At 43.1% G+C, this 20,218-nt stretch overlaps 1 protein-coding gene across 7 annotated transcripts in view; it reads left to right on the forward strand.

Annotated features, from left to right (window-relative positions):
- ANKS1A (ankyrin repeat and sterile alpha motif domain containing 1A) overlaps nucleotides 1-20,218 on the forward strand; it is a 178,563-nt gene that overhangs the window by 135,811 nt on the left and 22,534 nt on the right. For 5 of the 7 annotated variants that reach the window (XM_085894384.1, XM_085894410.1, XM_085894428.1 and 2 more), the window contains exons 14-20: nucleotides 3,387-3,468; nucleotides 4,576-4,682; nucleotides 5,864-5,959; nucleotides 8,699-8,851; nucleotides 9,439-9,540; nucleotides 10,099-10,224; nucleotides 13,577-13,648. In XM_085894384.1, coding sequence (XP_085750510.1) covers nucleotides 3,387-3,468; nucleotides 4,576-4,682; nucleotides 5,864-5,959; nucleotides 8,699-8,851; nucleotides 9,439-9,540; nucleotides 10,099-10,224; nucleotides 13,577-13,648 — 738 coding nt within the window. Of the gene's footprint in view, nucleotides 1-3,386; nucleotides 3,469-4,575; nucleotides 4,683-5,863; nucleotides 5,960-8,698; nucleotides 8,852-9,438; nucleotides 9,541-10,098; nucleotides 10,225-13,576; nucleotides 13,649-15,114; nucleotides 17,154-20,218 lie in introns of those variants that run through there. The other 2 variants (XM_085894434.1, XM_085894401.1) reach the window with 2 other exon arrangements.

Below are 20,218 nucleotides of genomic sequence, written 5' to 3' on the forward strand. Positions count from 1 at the left end.
CATTGAAAAGGAGTTACAAGCGTTCATCAATATAACCCACTTATTTACCCTCATAATTCTAATGTTAAACTGTTTGTCGTCATCTGATTAACTGTATTCTTTTTCAATTGCGAAGTCTTCTTTGAACGCTCTCTCGGAATGCTTCTCCCTGCAGTTCTTCAACCTATTTCTTCACTTCAACTCCTCGCTTGTTTGATTTTTTTTTTCCTCCTTGTGTTTAAAAAATAAATTAATAAATAAGGGGGATATTGTAATCGGCTCTGTCTGTCTGTCCGTCCGTCTGTCACGCTATCTCCTCTTAAACGGTTGTGCAGAAATTCACCAACTTTGATGGTTATGATCACCACATGGAAAGAAGGTGCGAGAGCTGTACCATTTTTGGCTCTTGGGGCCGGGTCAAAAACCCCAAAAATGCAATTACGGGCACATTTTAAAAACATTTTATCATGATATTTTACATATCTCATGCATCCCCCATGTCGAATGTATATACAATGTTTTATTTTCTGTTTTTTTTTTTTTTGACCCCTGGGATCATGCAGGGGTCAAACCTCGATTCATGTTCCTTTCTTTGGGTCACAGGGCTCAAACTCGAGGATTTTTTAAACTCAAAATTTGATATTGGGTCATTGCTGGTAGAACTTTTTTTCCATCTTAAAACTTAGCTTGAGGTGTAAAGCGTGGGGATTTGCGATGGCACGCCATCAACTTCGCTCTAGTTTTTGATTTACTAACCTTCTGCCTGTAAATTATTTCTGAAATTATGGTGCTTTGCGCCTGTAAGTACATTGGGAAGTTTTGTTTTTGCATTAAATAAGAAAAAATATTTCCATTTTCAATGGAGTAGAATTCTGTGCTAGCAGGACAGCCTTGGGGTACACATTCGCTTCCAAGCTGTCGAGCTTGGATTCGAATCCCGACCCAGCTAAAAACATATACCACTGCAGTTGGATTGTTTGACATCAGGAATACCCACAGAAAGCAGGATGGTTTATTTATATATTTTGCAAGCACATACGTTTGTGAGAATGAACCTCATGTAGAAATTGAAGCAGGTAGGGGAAAAGATCAGGAGGCACTCTGTGCAAACCCATTATCCCAGCAGGCGTTTTGCATTTCCGAAAGGGCATTAGTGTTGCACTGTGAGAGACTTGGGTGCTATTTTTAAAAGAAATGTTCATCATATGACATCACCTTTTGATGTACAGGATTTGATGATGCACCAAAATATGACCTATCTTGTAAGATGTTATTTCATGTCATCCACACCTGCTGAGGCAATTGTTCCGTTGCAAGGCCTTGTGGAGGGGGATGATTTGCTCAGAAAATGCTGTCAATCAGATGTTCCCAAATGTGAAGGCTGCCCTGAATGGTGTTCTAAAATCGGTTCCTTGGGCAATGAGTGAAAATCTTTTTGTGAAACACAGTGTGCTTTCCGGTGTGAAGCTGGTAGGAAAACCTGCAATCTCACAAAAGCAGTGAGAAATTGCAATGGCTTTCAATTCTGTCCTCTCGAGCCAAAATGTGTCCGTTATCTCGCTCCCCTAACCTCCCCGTTTGTCTCGCTGTGTCTGTGCATGTCTCCATGTACTCGTTCTACCTCCAACAATTGGTCATTCCTAATGCTTACTCGTCACGACACACTTAACATTCCTGGACTGTGCCCGGGAGCCTTCCAGGTTGCCGTGCAATGTTCCGTTTGAAGAAACGGCAAATTATGGACACGTTTACTCGTGCTGGTGGAATCGCAGATCCAGCCTGGCGACTCTGGGACGATCGCATGCCCGGGACGTCTTTGTTTTTTGTTTTTTCCTCCCCTTTTCTTGGGCATAAATTAAAAAGTAAATTAAGATATTTTGGTCGGGCCTACTCGAGGAGGGTGTTCTTTAGTCATTTTAATTGCCGCCATCTTTTGGACGTTTTACTCCATCGTCGGAATAATCCTCAACGAGACGCGGCCAAGTTGCACATTTCTGTTTCCGCATGCAATGCCGTGCTGGATAAATTGACATGAACGGAATGTGTCAAAAGACGACGATGAGAGGGGTGGGGGACAAACTGTACCGGCTGTTCGAACATGCCAGGTGTTGGGGTGCGGGCAGCAATGCTTTGGCAGGTGTTAAATGACCTTTTTGGATGTTTTCAACTTATTTTCCATCTTTTTTTTTTTCTCCCTCTCTCCCGATTTCATTCAAACCAACAGTTCACAGTTCAAATGTCATGTCGTTTCCCCTAGTTACGTTACCATGTTTTTTTTTTTTTGTTGGACATCTCCCAAATATGATGTCCGGCCGGTGATTAATTACACAAACCTGCTTTTTCATGTTTTAAATGACTGTTCAATGCCCGGAGTGACTGTTAAAAAGCAAAAGTGGATGTGGCTTTCCCTCCAGATACTTTCAGTGTTTGCTGAAGGAGTTTGTAAAGCTTTGTGGTCTTGAAACAAATTCACTTTTCAGGCATGTTAAAGAGATTTCAATTTTTGTGATGGTGATGGTTTGGGGGTTTGGTGGGGGGGGAGGTGGGCAGTGGTTGGGTGTTTAACAATCGAGCAGATGTTATTAAACATCTGGTGATGAGATGTGATGTTTTGAGATGCGAAGCTATCACCTTAAATTGATTACGAATGGCCAAAGTACTTGGATACACGACTAATGGGCTTTGTGACGCGTCGACAAGCGGTGACAGCTACCTCTTGATGCAACCTGACATTTTATCATCCATTTATTCTTAGTGAATTTTTATAAATAGATAATTTGTTTATATATGCTTCAAAAACTTTAAAACTACTGAACCAAATTCAACAAAATTTTGCATGTTCCCTAAGTGTACCCCAGGCATGGTTTCTGGCAGGGTAGCATATCTGGGGGAGGGAGTTTAAACTGAGGAGAAGACCCCAATTCTCTCTGTAAATGTGTATCATATAGCACTACCTGGTGGTATCCAGTATTATAAATAATCATCTTGTACAAAGAAAGTTGAAACAACTTGATAGTATGGATTACGGTGATGCTGAAATACGAGTGAGAATAATTGAAAAGTTTTTTTTTTAAATGTTTAATTTCACTCATTTTAAGTTGGGTTCAAACCAAACCATCCAACACTGAGCTTCGCAGTGAAGTGGAAGTGATTTTTGCTCGCACCATATATAAGCAGGAAGGATGGTTGATGAAGGTGATGTTAGATGAATTCCAAGCAGGCGGAGGATTACCTCGAGTAAATTATCTAGTGAATAGAGCAGAATGTTTTTGAAGTACAACACGTTGATTTTTTTTTATTATTAACTCAGTCAGTGAAGCGCCGGTTACCTTTGCGAGTTGTTATTTTTATTGTTGTCATTATTTAGTGCTTGCTTTGAAGTTTTGTTGTGTTTGTCCGATCTGCAGATTGATCGGATTATGAGTTCCATCGGTGCGGGTATCAAGAAAGATGACGTTTTGGACCCAAAAGAAGAAGCTGTTAAGAAAGGCAAGTTTGTTTGTTCGTTTTCTTGTAAAGGAAGCTTGAGATGTCAGTTTATTATTTACTTTGCTTCAAACGTATCTGCTCCTCGATTGAATCGATTACATTGTCATTGGAGTGCACTTTAGATTTACGCTCGGTGCTAAGACGTTTCAATATTTGCACTGATGGTGCTCCCGTGCCACTGTGATGCAACAGAAAAGCAATTCTCTGGATTGACCTGACCGAGAGGTGTGTCCTTTACACTTTTGTGCGTGCGTGCTTGTTTGTGGTCTCGTCTGTTAACATTCTCGCTCCATGTTCGTACAGCTGTTTGCCTTGCACGTCTTGATTACTCCCATTCTTGTGCGTTACCTGCTGTGCTGCTTCACTCTCACCACTTATTGAAATCCTGTACATATTTGTGTTTTTTGTAATTTTATTTTAATTGAGCATCTGCTGAATGTGTGCATCCACGGCCAACCATCTGCACGTCCACATCAGTTTTGAAAGCCAAAGTCTATTTGCCCTGCAGAAATTGTCCCGTTATTACGATTTGCGCACCGTCCTCCAATTGGCAAATGGTCTCAATGTCAAGCGTAATGCCTCCTTTAGTGTCGTGCAAATCTGGTACATCCCAGCCTCGTCGGTGCAGGTGCACGTCCAATGTGTGTGCGCCTTTAATGCTTAACTATAAGAGATGGCCTATTTCCATGTCCAGAGTGTGGGATAGATAGCAGGTAGAGTGAGGAACTGCATGACGAAGACTGAGATCCTGGCACGTGCTCACTTGGCCACAGCTGCGCTTTCCTGTGGGATGGCGAATAGGCAATGAGCAGTCTGCGGCAGATGCTGTACGTCACCAAATGCGGACGGGCTGGGCTGGGTTGGGCTGAGCACGCGTCCTGATCTCGATGCAGAACGGCACGCTTCCGTGTGCCGGCGCGAGGGCTAGCTCAGCAATGCTCTGTGGTGTCTGCTCGCCCGGCACCCCCGGTTCCGAGTGGTGCGACACAGCCTAGCTCCGCGTGGCTGGCAGAATGTGGCACTCGCAGCGCTCCGTGTCAGAATGTCAATGTTACCGCATGGATGGTGTGAACGCCTACCGACGTGGACCTTTTCCCATGGCTGTAGGTGTTCAGAGCCCGGCACAGACGGTGGGCCAGTGGCTCGAGAGTCTCGGCATACAGCAGTACGAGAGCCAGCTCGTGGCCAATGGCTTTGACGACATCAATTTCCTGGTAAGTGGCACCTAGTATATGTATTTATGTCGCGACGTAGAACAAATGATGCTTTACGTCCCACTTGCGATCCTTTTTTGGGCCATTCCAAAAATACCTTAACCTTTTTACAATTGCATCAAAATATGACGCGTCTCCGGCTCCATTCGGTAATTTGCCTTTCCACATGAATGGCGAGGCCCGGACCATTGTGTGCTTGATAATACTGACTGTGATAAGAGGCCAAATATCACAGAAAGATTCCCACGGTTTGGGAATGCGTGACGGCTCAAGAGGATCATATGCCTTCGGGATTTGCCCGGTGCGGTTCATCCTTCAAGGCAGGCGATGAGCGCTCGCACGCATCCCCGCATCCCACTCAGTTCCTGCTGGGCTTCTGACCAGTTTGGCCCCTGCCGCTGTGACAGCATGCTTTTCCTCCCTCACAACATGGCTGCCGTGCATAGCTCATGCAGGGATCAGTGTGACAGGCCAATAATGTAGGCCAGTATAGATGTGCAGGAGGCTTGTGCACATATTGAACAAATAGATTATGGAAATGGCTTGCCGTATTTGACAGGGTGGGAAGATTATCTACTCAGATGGTTTGAAGCAACGGCAGATTTGTGTTTGCATCATAGATAAGTGGGTTGTACATGGAGGGCAAATAATTATTCGGGCTCAGGGATTCGATAAAAGTGGTCCTGAGCTACAAGTCAAATTTTTCTTTTTCTCACATTATTGTGTTTCTTTACCAAGCATTTCATGAAATTATATGTTTTAATGCCAATAATTTATTAAGTTGTCCTTATCATCAGTCGTGACCTTCAGGGAACTTTCAGTGTTTGCTTAAGGAGTTCGTATCAAGACACGGCTTTTCGGGTAATAGTCACTTGTGTCTGCATGGAGTGTAACAGACTCCGTCGTTGACTCTCATCGAGCCCCGTCCACATATCTCGGTTAAACCATTATTAAATGTAAATAGTTAATCATTGTGATCTATGCATGCTCAAGGTTGACTTTGGGCAAATTAGAACTCGGGAAGCTTCAGAATAACGGCCTTTTTGAAGCAAAGCACGTGCCATCCCGCAGGCCAGCATCGATTGGAGGCGTCCTTGTAAGGTCGTGACCTTATGCCTTGCATGTCACATGATGTGTGCCACGTGTCGAATTTTCTGTTAAGTTTGTGTTCTCATGTTCAGGGCAATGCCATGGAAGACCAGGACCTGTTGGAAATCGGAATCTTGAATTCGAGCCACCGGCAGAAACTGCTGCAAGCTGCGCGCATGCTTCCCAAGGCAAGTTCGCACTTGGGGCCCGTGTCTGTGCCCATGAACAAACATATAATTAAGCCCTGGTGATGGCTGCCCTACGTTTTGAGGGATCAGTAAATCTGTTCACCAAACCATTGCTGTGATGGGAGGTGACGCGAGGCACCAAGGGATAACCTTTTGTAGTTGCGTCCTTCCTCTGCTCTTGAGCAGGATATGCACATATGCAAAAATACGAGCACGCCGCATGACCCCTTCCTTGCCTGGGAAGCTTCCCCCTCATCATTGAGGAAGCAACGTGCCAATTTTGTACATAATGGAGTCTGTAAATACTTCATTCATTTCTAATCTACCATGAATGGATTGATAGGTTTGGGTTGGCAATGTAATAATAATACAACTATTGTTATTATTACCTATCATTATAACCCTCCAACCTGGACCCCTCTTTCCTTATGTCCCCTTGTCAAAGACAACATAACGCAGAAACATTCCATAACGCTACTTTTTTCTGCAGAGATCGAAGGTTATGGATTTGCTGAGACTTCAACTTTGCTAAATTTTCCACTTTCGAAAGAAATGGGTTTCATAATAATAATAATAATAATAATAATATGTGCATTAGACAACAACGAGTGCAATTAAAACCACCATTACAATTGAACCATTACGCACGCACAGTGATTGACAGACAAGGGGTGATGTCGGTCAACCAATGGGAGCCCCGTGTGGATCCCGTACTCGGTGGACCAAAACCAAGGTGACATCCTGCAGTTGAAGCCGTTTTGATTGGCTAACGGCAGAGAGTGCCCATCCCTCGCAAGCGGTGTCAACTGGAATCCCACGTGAAACTGCTGCTGTCGGGCAAAATCTGATGGTGTTTGAAATCATTGATGGAGAGCAATTAGATTTTACAATGTTCAGGAGAAATTCAACAATCTGAACCTTTCACAACTTCTGAAAAGGCTAATGTCTTATCTTTGTTAACACTGTATGCCGATCCTGATGATTCGTCACGTTCTCATGTCGTGTTGTGTCATGTCCACGCATTCTTGGCTTGGCGTAAGAAATAAAAACTGTGACCAGTTAAAAGGTGAAAATCGCTGCGAATGGTGTTCGTAGAGAAAGTCAATTGAAATCTCCTCTCGGAGTGCAGTGCTAAGTATTTGTTGATCTCATTGAATCAGCCTGGTGTTGGCTTGGCGGTTAAGATGGCTGACTTCAGATCTTAAGGTCTTGAGTTTGAGCCCCTGTCGTTGCGTTAAATAACGCCAGGTGCGTTGACTCAGCCTGTCGTCCTTCCACGGTCAGCAAAATGAGTACAGTACCAACTTACTGGTAACAGGGGCACTGCATAAGCGGAACAGCTGCGCTCCCAGCAAATGATGCAATCAGCAGCCACAGGCTGCGTACGAAGTAATTCATCTCATTGATGGACCGTTTCATTTGTTTTAAATATCTAAGCACACCTTGTATTGTAATGCTTCCTGGTGTTCATCAGGGTAAATTTAATAACGTAATCATAATCATCGAATTACAATGGATGGATGGTACAATTGAATAATATGCGGCCTTTCCCACCCCCATTGTGACTCTGTCTCATTCAACAACAGCCTTTGCCAATTATAATTGCACATTCATGCTCCTGCCATTTCAGGAAAGAGCATTATGGTGCCTTGTGTAACACATGGCCAGTTCATCGAGTCGCTCGTGTCTCTTATGTGCTTCATTTTGTTCTGAAAACATGATAATTCTTGAGTTATAACTTAACAACTGAAAGTTGACCAAGACATGCTACTAATGACTGCTGGGAAGAAGGACCAACGGGTGTTGGTCCTTCTTCGGAATTATTTGCTCCAGCAAAGTTCTGTTTTTCACTTTGCTTCCCACGGCAGTTTGCCTACCTTTGTCAACCTTCGGTTTGTAGAAACATATCATTACCTCCGCCACCGAAGGTGGATGGAGGTTATGTTTTCATGCCTGTCTGTCTGTCTGTCTGTCTGTCTGTCTGTCTGTCTGTTTGTTTGCGAACAGGATATCTCAAAAAGTTGTGGACGGATTCGGTCAAAATTTGGTGGAGAGTGTGGGTGTGTGACACACATGCAGTGATTAGATTTTGATGAAGATCTGGATCTGGATCCAATAAATTTTTTTGCGATTTTTCACCATTGAGTGATGGGAGGAGGAGGAGGAGGACATTGGGACCATACTCTGTGCAGATCGTTGGTTCTGCCTACGCCGTCTCCTTGGCTATTGGGCACAATCCTGGACAGGTCACCACTCCGACACAGGATACCAGCAAGCTGGCACTCATTTTACCGACTTCGGAAGGATGACAGGCAGAGTTAACCCCACCTGGTATTAATTCAACAGCTGAGCGGGATTTTAACTCAGGACCCTAGGATCCCAAGCTCGCCACCCTAACAGTTAAGCCAACACCAGGAATATTGAGTGATGGGGCTAAGACGATATATAGCAGATTTCTCAAAGTTGTAGATGGATTCAGACGAAACTTGGCGGATGAGTTCATTAAGTAACAAGAACAAGCCAATTCAATTTTCGTTCAAGTCTGAATCCAGATCCGGCCTATCGGTTTAATACAAAACCTAAACTAATCAGCTTGGCGGAGGTACGCGCTCTACCGAGTACCATTCTTGTTCTAACTGTGTCCGCCGATGCAGACCGACACGAGACCTTCACGAAGTGCTTGGTTCCTTATCAGAATTGTTCTCGTGACGTCGGTGTTTTGCACCGTTTCCTATTCAGGTTCGAAGGATAGGATATGATGGCTACAACCCCTCAACCATAGCGGAATGGTTAGATTCCCTGGAGCTACGAGATTACCTGAACACATTCACCATGAACGGTTACTCATCCATGGAGCAAGTGAAGAAACTCTGGGAGATCGAGCTCGTCAACGTAAGTCGATGCTGATGCAAAATATCCGTCGCGCCGGTGGTTCTGCCGATGTTTGTTTCCCCTCGGACCACCGGTGCGAAGGTCCAGCCTCTCACCGTAAGATGGTTCTCGCTTACATGGTGGTTTCCAATGTGTGCAGCCGTCGGAGAAATGAATTTGACGAAAGCATGTGGCACGCTTGTGCATCGATTCTCCGCTGCGAGCGGCATCTCAATTCTGCTCATTCCCATCGGTGATTGCTTTGAAATATGCAGATACTGCAGAGCTTTTTGAATTTTAATGGGCCATTACTCGAAGCATAACAAACTCCGTCGTACATTTCGCAATGTAACATGTTGGTTTGAACATTTCTCTCCTAAAGGTTCTTCCTCTGCTCGCTTGGCATCCTTTTGTGAATACCACGGCCACACGCTCTCAGCCGTGTGCTCGGATGGTGTGCCATTACTTGTTACCAGAAGCAAGCGCATGGCTGCCATAAAATGACGTGGATTGCTTCTTATCAAGAAGGCACACGGCCATTGCTCATGCATAAAAAAACGACTCTAATAATTTTAAAGTAATGTTGTGCTTTTTCGTTTTCCGCTTAGGTGCTGAAAATCGCTTTGGTTGGACACCGGAAAAGAGTTCTCGCGTCCTTCGGCGATCGCTATGATTCTTCACAACAGAAACCAACCCGACTGAACCAAATGGTGAGAGTATCCGGATAGTTTTAAATCTTTCTTTCAAAATGTGTTCTTGTTCCCTTTTTGAAATTCTCGTGTGTATTTGAAATGAATTTTATTAACATGCTGAACGATGACGAATAATGTTGCTGTTGCGCAAGTGAACCAAGTGTTTAGCATTCCCATCCGAGACCATGACCGATGGTGCTGGGACGTTCCTATGTACTTTGCTGATCTGTCCGTCATAAAAAAAAAATTTTTTTTAATGAAATCTTCAGTCCTCCACAGAATGAAAGGCCTCTCTCAACCCCACATTGGGGGTATTGGCATACTCGCCATTCTTGCCCAGTACCGGTTGGCGAGCAAGGCCTAATGAGAAACCCTAATTATGAAATGCCTCAACATCTGTGTACTCACCACCCCCACCCCGCCCCCTTTCACCATGTTGTTTTTGTTGCACACTTAAATGGAATGCTTTGCTCATAGTCTGAAGAAAATCATCATAAGGAAACTTATCCTATCATCCGGTGTGCGGCTCTCGAGCCGTTTACTCAAAAGGAAAACATCTATGCGCACTGTCTTCAGGAAGAGTGCTGTGAGCCATCGCTAGTACTGCGGCCTCCCAATGAAGCGACACCCTCGGCCCCCATCCAACAGTGGCAGCACCAGCCTGAGCATCTCATATTCTCGTCGTGCGACTACGAGGCATACGTAAGCCCTGCACACTTGATAAAATAATAAAAAAATACACAAAGTCAAGTTTTTTTTATGGCATCTTTACCTGGTTGTTATCTTTTTGATTGCTGTAATCGACTCGATGCCCGAGCAAAACTCCTTATGTGCTAGTTTGTGAATAAAGTGGTTTGAAGGTATCCAAAATAAAAAAACTCCCCTCCGAGACGAGAAATACCTGTTTTTAAGGCGAATTTGTGGGTGATTACGTGAGCAGTCTCCAAAATTTGAAATACACGAACGACAACGTTGTTCATTTTGTATTGGATTGATGTAGCACGTTGTTTTTTTTTGGAGAACACCGTGTTCGTTACACGGAACGCAGATCACATTTTAGTGTCATTTGGTGTGTGGGGGTGGGGGGGGGAATTGCTTTTTGTGAACTATTTTTGTTTAACTCTGAGAATATCAAAGCAACAATATTAAACATGTGTGACCGTTACGAGGGCTATTCAAATTTCACCTGGAACTTCTGTTTATGAAAGGCAGAGTCGTGTACTAAAACTTTTTTTTTGGGGGGGGGGGAGGTCTTCAGTGTTGGTCCAGTTCATAATTTCAGTGCAAACCCAATGGTCTGCGTTGGTGGCACAAAGGATTAAAAACGCAAGAACGAGAAAGCATATCAAAATACAAAAGCTTGTCCACATCCGCTTTGTACTCGAACTACCGTATTTTTCAATAATGTAGTATCAGACGAATTGACAATTTTTCCGATTTTTATTCCTTCATTCATAGATAAGTCGATTTGGAGTACAAGATGAAGCAAAATCAACTATGGTCGTTATCAAAACTGTCAGTCAGAACAATAGAGTCGTTAATTCCTCCTCCCTGACGCTCACAACGCCATCGCTAGCCACGCTACTTCCAGGGTGATGAATATCGATGAGTTATTTTGTGCATGGTTTTTTTTGAACTACTTTGTGGGACGACCTTTCGGATAATTTGGGAAAGTAAACATTTTTTTCAGCTCGTTTCTTATCATGTCGAGGTGCGCTATTTAAAATGAGCTGCAGAATCATTACCGGCACCGTCTCGTAGTACATTACATTTTGCCAGACCCGAACGTATTTCTCGCTGACACCGTATTTCCTGTGCAAAGCCATGTTCCTTCCATTTTCCTCAGCAAACTTAACAACGTAGGAGCCCGTCGTGTTGGACTTGCGTGACTTGACTGGAGGCATTTTTGATATGAAGTAGTGAGGATGGATACATCTGATTAAGATTGAAAGGGATGGGTCAAATGTAATTGTTAAACGCGTGCTCGTTATCGATTGGATGATTTTGCATGCGTCGGTGAGCGGATTAGCGTTCGTTTGCTCATCCAGTCGGCAAACGTTCGTGGCAATGGTTTCTGTAGGACCTTTTAAATGACCAATTATGCAATTTATTTCAGAAAATTTATGTTACTGGGATCACACTTTGAATTTTTTTTTCCATTTGTGTAATTCAATGTCTTATACCATAGATAAGTCGATTCTGAGTTCGAGTCGAGGCCTGGACTTCCGGGGGTGGGGGAATAAACTCTCGACTTGTATGCTGAAAATTCAATAAATTTGACAAAAATGTCAGCTGAAAAAAAAAAAAGTAAAATGTATTAATTAGTGTTCTGCATACACAAAAATACATAAAATTAGTGTTCAAATTTTTTTTTTATCAATTAGCGAACACAAAACCCAACTGTCTTGCACTGTGCAGCGAATCGTATTCTAAGGCCTAATTATACTTACTGTGACTTTGCCCTTTGACCCAATTATTAATTATTTTTCTCCATATTCTCATAATAAGGGTTTGTTGAAAATCCGATGACAAAAGCTCAAATGCTAAAAACATTTTGGCCTGGACAGACACATGCACGCAGACACTTAGACACAGACACACATATGCAGGGACGCACGGACGCGGTTGCAAATCCCTGTCCCGCTGCATGGCAGACAGGCGAACTAAACTGATTTGTCCTTTGTTCCCCCACAAAGGATGAGGCCCCAAGCATTAGCATCCTGTGCTCCTTCACAGCGGACAACTTGATTTTATTCTCGCATCTTTATCATCGATGGCCGATCCCCAAAATCACCCGCTTTGGACGTGCTGAAAAGCGAGGTGATGGTTGCAGTGACAGTGATGGAAATAACTGAGAGTGGAAAGATGAATGTTGGCGAAATTTCTGGTCAAAGGAAACGCCAACCTTGTTGAAAATTTATATTTGAATGGTGGCGCAATATATTGATGACTCTCTCATGGTCAGGTGCAAGTTTGTAAGTCAGGGATCAAACAAACATCAAACAAAAGCAGAGTTCGAGCAAATTTGAACTACCCTCTTAATATCAAATGTTCACTTCCACAAAGTACATCGGCACTCCGCAGCATGAAAGGTTCTCGTTTGCCCTTACGCACTTTGTCTGCCACCATCGCTACCGATGGCTGTATTTCGTTGTAGCACAAAATGCCTTTCCTATACATTTGTTTGATGCATTTATTTCACTTTTGATGATAAATAAATCATTTGTTTTTTAAACAACAAAAATATTTTTTTATTGTAAAATGGACTGATAATAAAAACTAAAACAGTAATGCAGAGTTCATTCTTCATTGCATGAATCACACATTCTCCTTCCCTTCTCTTCCCTGTATTTTACATCCTCGCAACTTCATTTCTCTTTGATTGCTCCTTCTCAATATCCTTCACTCTGTTTCCTCCCAACTTAATTTCCCTTTTATTCCTTCTCTCTTTCCTCCTCCCAACTTCATTCTCACCCCGACCCCACCTTTCCTTATCTCTATCCTTCACGGCATCTCCTCCCATCTTAATTTCCCTTTTATTGCCCCTTTTCTTGCACTCCCCCCACCTTTTTTCCTTTATCCCATTTCCACTTTCCTTCCTCATGGGTATATAATATTGCAAAGACATTTACCATGAAGATTTGGTTCCCAAGCGTGTTAAGCATTTATAATTACAATGAAATTATTTCTCCTGAAACATACTTTACAATGATGGTCGGATATGCATTTGGCCTGACATGCATTACGGTGATCTACATCAGTAGTTTCAACGGCATTAAGCAGGCCATTGTGTTTAGTGCACAATATAAATTGATCACAAATTCCCACACGGTTTTGCACTCTGTTGATCTGCATCAACGTATCCCATTTTTGGACACATCCCAGGTGGCAATTGCCGAGCAGTACAAGAGTCGATCGGTATCGGCACACATCCTGCTTATAATTGAAAGCCTTGTGATTGAGCATGATTATCGGCTTTCATTAATTGCCAAAAATTGTCGTCATACGTTTCATTTTCTTCTCCTGTTCCCACCCACTGTTGTGCCTGATGCAGTATTTGGGATCCATGCTGGTTAAGGACCTCCGCGGAACGGACTCAACCCATGAAGCCTGTGTTAAAATGCGGGTAAGGAGTGAATTTGAGTCGCATGGTACACAGTGGCAGCAGATTTGGCTCCCGCAATAGTCTTTCTCGAGAGTAAATCCAGACATGGGACAATGGGTCCAGTTGGAATTTCCAGCTAGTTCTTTTTTCTTCCCAATATGTGTTATTACCTCTGTCACCAAAGGTGGGCAGAGGTTATGTTTTCACCCCTGTCTGTCTGTCTGTCTGTCTGTCTGTCTGTCTGTCTGTGAGAAGAATATCTCAAAATTTTATGGATGTATCCAGAGGAAATTTAGTGATTCGGTTGGATGTGTGACAAGGGCGAATTGATTCGATTTTGGTGAAGATTCGGATCCGATAATTTTTTAAGTCATTCTTCACCATTAAGAGATCGGGCCAAAAACAACGTATAACACAATTTCTCAAACACGTTATGGACAGATTCGGGCGAAAATTAGTTGACTGGTTGGGTGTATGACAAGGACCAAATTGATACAATTATGGCGAAGATCTGAATCCAGATATGAGAATTTTGAAATCTTTTTAGAGAGTCGGGGACAAAAATTTTACATTGCATGAAATTTCAAAAAGTTGCGGACAGGTTATGCCAAAACTTGGTGGATGAGTTGGGTAGGTGACAAGAACAAGCCGATTCGATTTTGGTTCAGGTCCAGTTACAGATCCGGCCGGTAAGTGGGATACAAAATGTAAACTGTTCAGCCTGGCGGAGGTGTGCGCTCTACCGAGTGCTGTTCTCGTTCCTGGTGGAATAATCCTCGGACATCTGTTTGAGCCAGAGCTCCACATTTGATCCTTGGTACCCAATTGATGTCGTCAAAATAGTGAAGTTGGACATTGTGCATGGGGGTCCTTTGTTGCACTGTGTGGAGTTTTCTGGCCAATTGCTTCCTCCATCAGCAGAACTCAAAATCTCTCATTTTGCTGTGATTTTCTGCCAACTTGCTGTTTCTAACAAATCGAATTATCTCTTTGTCACTGCTTTATTTGACAATAAATTTTTTTTTATACAATTTAAGAAAAATGTAAAAACAGAGGGATGAAATCTCAAAAAACAAAACAAAAACGAAACAAGGGAGGAATGACATCACATTACAATTCCACAATGACATCACAATCTTATGGATTGCTATCACGAAATCTTTTGACATTTTACTTTTGTTGTGAGATTGTGTGGGAACAATGTCAAAAGATGTCGTGATGGTAAACCGTAAGAGGTTTGTGTAATCGTAACGCGGTGTCATTTCTCCCTTGTTTCGTTGTTTTTTTTTGAGATTTCATCCCTCTGTTTTTACAATAAAAATTTTTTTTTCTTGTTTCTGCAATTTTTTTGCTACTAATAAAATGCTTAATGTGTCACATGTTTTGTTATTTTGGGATGGATTGAATCCATCTATGTTATTAAATTTGACTAATGGGACATTCTACCCCCACCCCTCCCCCCTCCTTGATCCTGGCTTTTGTCTCAGTCCACGATGTGGATGACCACCACTGAACTGAACATAAATAGAACGCTCATTGCCATTCACAACACACAGAGCCCGGTGTAACTGCCGGACGCCATCTTGGTTAGCACTCGTTGCCGGGTGAAGGCGATTTCCGTTATGCGTTTGCATGTAATTTGGAATGAAAAATGATCACGTTTTTTTTTCACATTTTGTGCAACAGTTTTCAATAGTAAACTTTATTATCATAAACTCCAACACTTCATGCCTGGTGTTGGCTTAATGGTTCGGGTGGTGGGCTTTGGATCCTAGGGTCCTGAGTTCAAATCCTGCTTGGCTGTTGAATTAATACCAAGTGGGGTTGACTCTGTCCGTCATCCTTCCGAGGTCGGCAAAATGAGTGCAAGCATGCTGTTATCCTGTGTCAGAGTGGTGACCCGTCCAGGATTGTGCCCAATAGCCCAGGAGACTGCTTTGGTAACACCAACGCTCTTGCACAGAGTGTGATTCCGATGGAAGGATGGATGGATAACACTTTCCTTTTTCACGATAACATTTGAGAATAAATATTGTTTCTTTGGGAGTGTGAAGAACTCAGGGCATTTTAAGGAAGCTTACGAAGATCAAGTCTGCCCGTTTATTTCACCATTTGTTTTTTTTCTTGGTCAAAATTTAAGACATTAATTTACCTGTCTCTCTTCTTTTTTTAATTATTTACCAAAATGATGCAAATCAAAGTGGTGAAATATAACCAACTTTATGTATATTAGTACCCAAATCGTTGGCAGCAGGCAGGGCAATTCATCAGTGTGTGTGCCGTCCCTGGGATGGACGTTAAACTGGATGTCCCGTCGCACACTCGCCTGCCTCTAACCTGTCTCGCCTGGGTTCGAATCCCGACCCAGCTATAAACTGTCATCCCGGTGTTTCACAGACAGGGTGATTAATCAATGTGTTTGCCGTCCCTCGGATGGACGTTAAACTGGACGTCCTCTCGCGCAGTCACCTCTAAACTGTCTAGTTATCGCTGGCACCAGCCGGTTCATGAAAGACTCGGGTCACACTTCCCTCGGCCAAACCTGTCCGAACTGACGAAAAGGTTGGATTAATGGTGACCGTTAACATAAATACACTCGTTGGTCCTCCCTACAAAAAAAAAATTATAAACCAATTTGCGACCAATAAACAAATCGATTTACCAACAGGGTTCATGTGATGAACGCCAAATGAGAAGCTGCGACGCTGTCGTGATATTTCAGAGTAAAACTACACCATTCCTGTTCATCAACATCAAAACATACCTGTGAAACGTCATTCCACAACCCTCCCATAACAGAGCAGAGCAGTTTATTGCCGCACAAAATGTCATATTAACATTTATTTGGCTTTTTCAATCTGGGACACGTTCAAAACCCCCTTGTATTGATCATAGGAGGGAACATGAACAAATGTGCACATGAATGGGGTGATGAGGGAACATGAACAAATGTACACATGAATGAGGTGATAAGGGGGGAACATGAACAAATGTACACATGAATGGGGCATGGCTGACATGAGTCAGCCAAGTAATGCTAACGAAAATGGCGCAGGTCACATGACCTCAAGCTCACAGCGCTGACACTTCATGGGTTAGGAGCATTCTATTTATTTTCAATGTTTTATATATTTTGTTATTTTGTTATGGATTAAATCCATCTGTGTGATGAAATTGTTTTAATACTCATTTCAGTTGATTTGGATGATGGTTTGAATATTATCACTTTTAGAGTGGTTCTGTCCGGCTTCCATTCTCCCCCACCCCCTCCTCCCTCATGACCCTGGGCTGGTTTTGTTGAATCCACATTTACATTCGATGTATTTTCTTAATAAAACGATTAAAGTTTTACACATTTTAAAATTTTGGGTTGCATGCACTCGCCGAGAGACAAAGTAACTTCCTCGCATTGGAATCGCCATCCTGGCTTCAGCGGTTGTTGAGTTCGGTGAGGCTACAGTTTTACATTGTTTCGAGAGGAGAAGAAGAAGTACAAATTGGTGATTCAGCGATCTCTCGTTGTGGTACTTTAGCGTTGTATTTTGGCTTTTTTAAAAGTCTTGGTAGTTCAGACAATGCTCGAGAATATAAGTTATAAGCTTTTAAATGCATATGACCACTCTTTTGGAGCTTATGAGCGTATCGCGTACAGATGTGAATGGGTGGCCATTTTTTTCCCCCTATCGTCGCTCTATATGGAGTAGTACTGCACTCCATGATGAATGACTGTTCAGCATCTCAAAGGAATTATTTTTTTGTCTTTTTTTTTTTTTTGCATTCTTGCAAAATGAATTATATAGGTTGGCAAAAACATTCTCAAAAGGAGAATCGTGATTCTTGCAATATTCCAAGGCCTATTATTTAAAAAAAAAAATTAAATTAAATACACCTTATTATATTATGATTTTTTATTTTTTGACATCTTGAACGACATTGGGGTGTTTTGTTCATTGACAATAGGCTTACATTCTCATTTGTAGAAGTTGAGAAATACCCCATTTGTATACCAGGACGGCATTTGGTGGAGCGCATACCTCTGCCAGGCTGAACAGGTTACGTTTTGGATCCCACTGATAGGCCGGATCTGCATCCGTACCTGAACCAGTGCAATTGGCTTGTTCTTGTCACCCACCCAACTCATCCACCAAGTTTTGTCACAACTCGTCCACAACTTTTTGAAATACTGCACTGTGAAACCCCGACATTCGCGGACTCTGTGTATTTGCGGTTCATAAAATGTGACCTGCTTCTACATTTGTGGCCCTGGGCTTCACGTATTGACGGGTTTTTGTGGGCGCGAAAACCGTCTCCCATTAGCCACGTGGAAAACAGCTCTAAAACCGTCTTCCATCAGCCACGTATAAACCAGCTTCCAAAAGCCACGCACATAAAACATTTCCAAAACCATCTCCCACCAACCGTGTAAAAAGCAGCTGTGCATGACAAAAACCATCACCCCCTCCCATCCCCCACAAACAATGTTCACATGACACACACCTCCTCCATCTACTGACAACCCCTGCACGACTAATATGCAGATTCTCGTCCTGCTGGATCTCATTCTCTCTTCTCGTCCTGCTGCCTTGACCTGCTCACTCTCACCTGCATCTACTTTGGTGCATGACTGATCAGCACCCTCACCTGCATCCTCTTCAGGGGAGTTAACTGGATTCTAACTCATCATCATCATCATCATCATCATCATCATCATCGTCATCATCATCATCATCATGATCACATCAAAAGTTTCCTCATATATTAAATAAAAATTGGAAACAGTAATTGCTGCTGCTTTTTATATGGAGGCATTTTTAATGAAACTGTAATCATGTGCATTCGTGTTCGTAAAATTTAAAATTTTTTCCCTGATGAATCATGAACCGCCGGGAACCTATCCCCATTTTTCCCATTGAATGAATACCGCGACATTCGTGGATTCGACATTCGTGACATTTTTCAGGAGCATGTCCCTTGCGAATCTCGGAGTCTTGTCGGAATTATGCTACATATCGTTTTATGGCCCCGTCTCTTAATTGTGAAAAATCTTTTCTTTTTTAAATTTAAGAATTCTCGTTTCCGGATCTGGAATCGGATCTTCATGAAAATCTAACCAATTTAACCAATGACAATTTAACAATTTATTTTAATTTAACAATTTAATTAATGACAATTTAACTTTCCAATAAAACCAACATTCCCCTATAATTGACCACGTTCCCCCAGTGGATGTCACCTGCTACAGCTGTCAGCTGAGCCCAAATACCCAATTTGAAACTACCTAGCCAATTTCACGGGCAACCTGCCCTCCATAGCACATATCATGTCGCATGGGACCGGATGGAACATTCGCACATACATGCACAATTTCCTCATTCACAACAGCAGCCACCAAATTCCCTGCAAGGCCATGGCTTCATCTTTTAAACAAGCATAGGTGTGGCACTAAACTCTGCAGTGGGGAGGTCCTGCACAAACAAGATGGTGGGATGGGGGGGCTTCAGGCTGTGGTGCCCGCAGTCCAAAACAAGTCACCGACTTCACGACTTCTTTGCCCCCCCCCCCTTCAACTTCTCTGCTCCCAGAGACCAAACAGCTCCTTTGCTGCATGTCCCACACACAGGAACTCTTGGCCTCAGGCTCTCATGCCCTCTCCCCGGGTCACCAAGGGTCTCCATGCCCGTTAGTCGCTCAAACCAGACCCTCCTCCGACACTCCCCCCCCAAACTCCAGACACTTCCGGCTGCCAGGGACAAGTTACCTCTGGAGGGTCGCACTCACCGCTCCTCCAGATCCTCAACCGTACCTGTGGACACGCACACCTTCCCCACCCACAAACCTCAAATTTCACTCCCTGCCCTGCTGCCATACAATTTCCACCACCTGAAGTACACGCTATTGTGTGCCCAACCTGCCATGGCCTGCGTCCACACTAATAATCAACACATAACAAAACAAGACACAATTCTTGAGTCACCACACACATCACATTTTTACCTTTTCCACCTGATCCACATGCTTGGCTCTCGTGGGAACTCTTGCCCGTCACCTATACCAATTCCCCAATTCACCTGCAAAGCAAACCTGCAAACCCCAATCCTGCAAACCCCAAACCAAGCAAACCTGCAAACCCCAAACCCAAACCCCAATTCACCTGCAAACCCCAATCGCAAAGCATGAGGTGTCCTGACAATGGGGAAAGGGCAAATTTAACCACAAATCCAATCATAACTGGGGAGCACGTTCAAGACCATCAGTGCCTGCTGCAGCCATTCTTCCCATGCAAATTTGTTAGAGAGCTATCTCAACAGACTGTGTGCAGGATATCTCAAAAAGATGTGTATGGATCCGGATCGGCTACTTGAATTTTTTAAGTGATTCTTCGCCATTGAGAGAGAGGGCCAAAGATGATATATAGCACGATATCTCGGACGGATTCGGATGAAACTTGGAGGACATGTTCAGTGTGTGACATGGAAGAAGTGTTTCGATTTTGGTGAAGATCCAAATCCAGACCCAGATCCGATAATTTTTTTTCAATGATTCTTCACCATTGAGAGTGCTAAACTGATATATAGCACGATATCTCAAAAA

Source organism: Eptatretus burgeri, chromosome 1, assembly GCF_056783735.1.
Source record: "Eptatretus burgeri isolate ZD-2024b chromosome 1, Ebu_testis_v1, whole genome shotgun sequence".
Taxonomy (NCBI): Eukaryota; Metazoa; Chordata; class Myxini; order Myxiniformes; family Myxinidae; genus Eptatretus; species Eptatretus burgeri.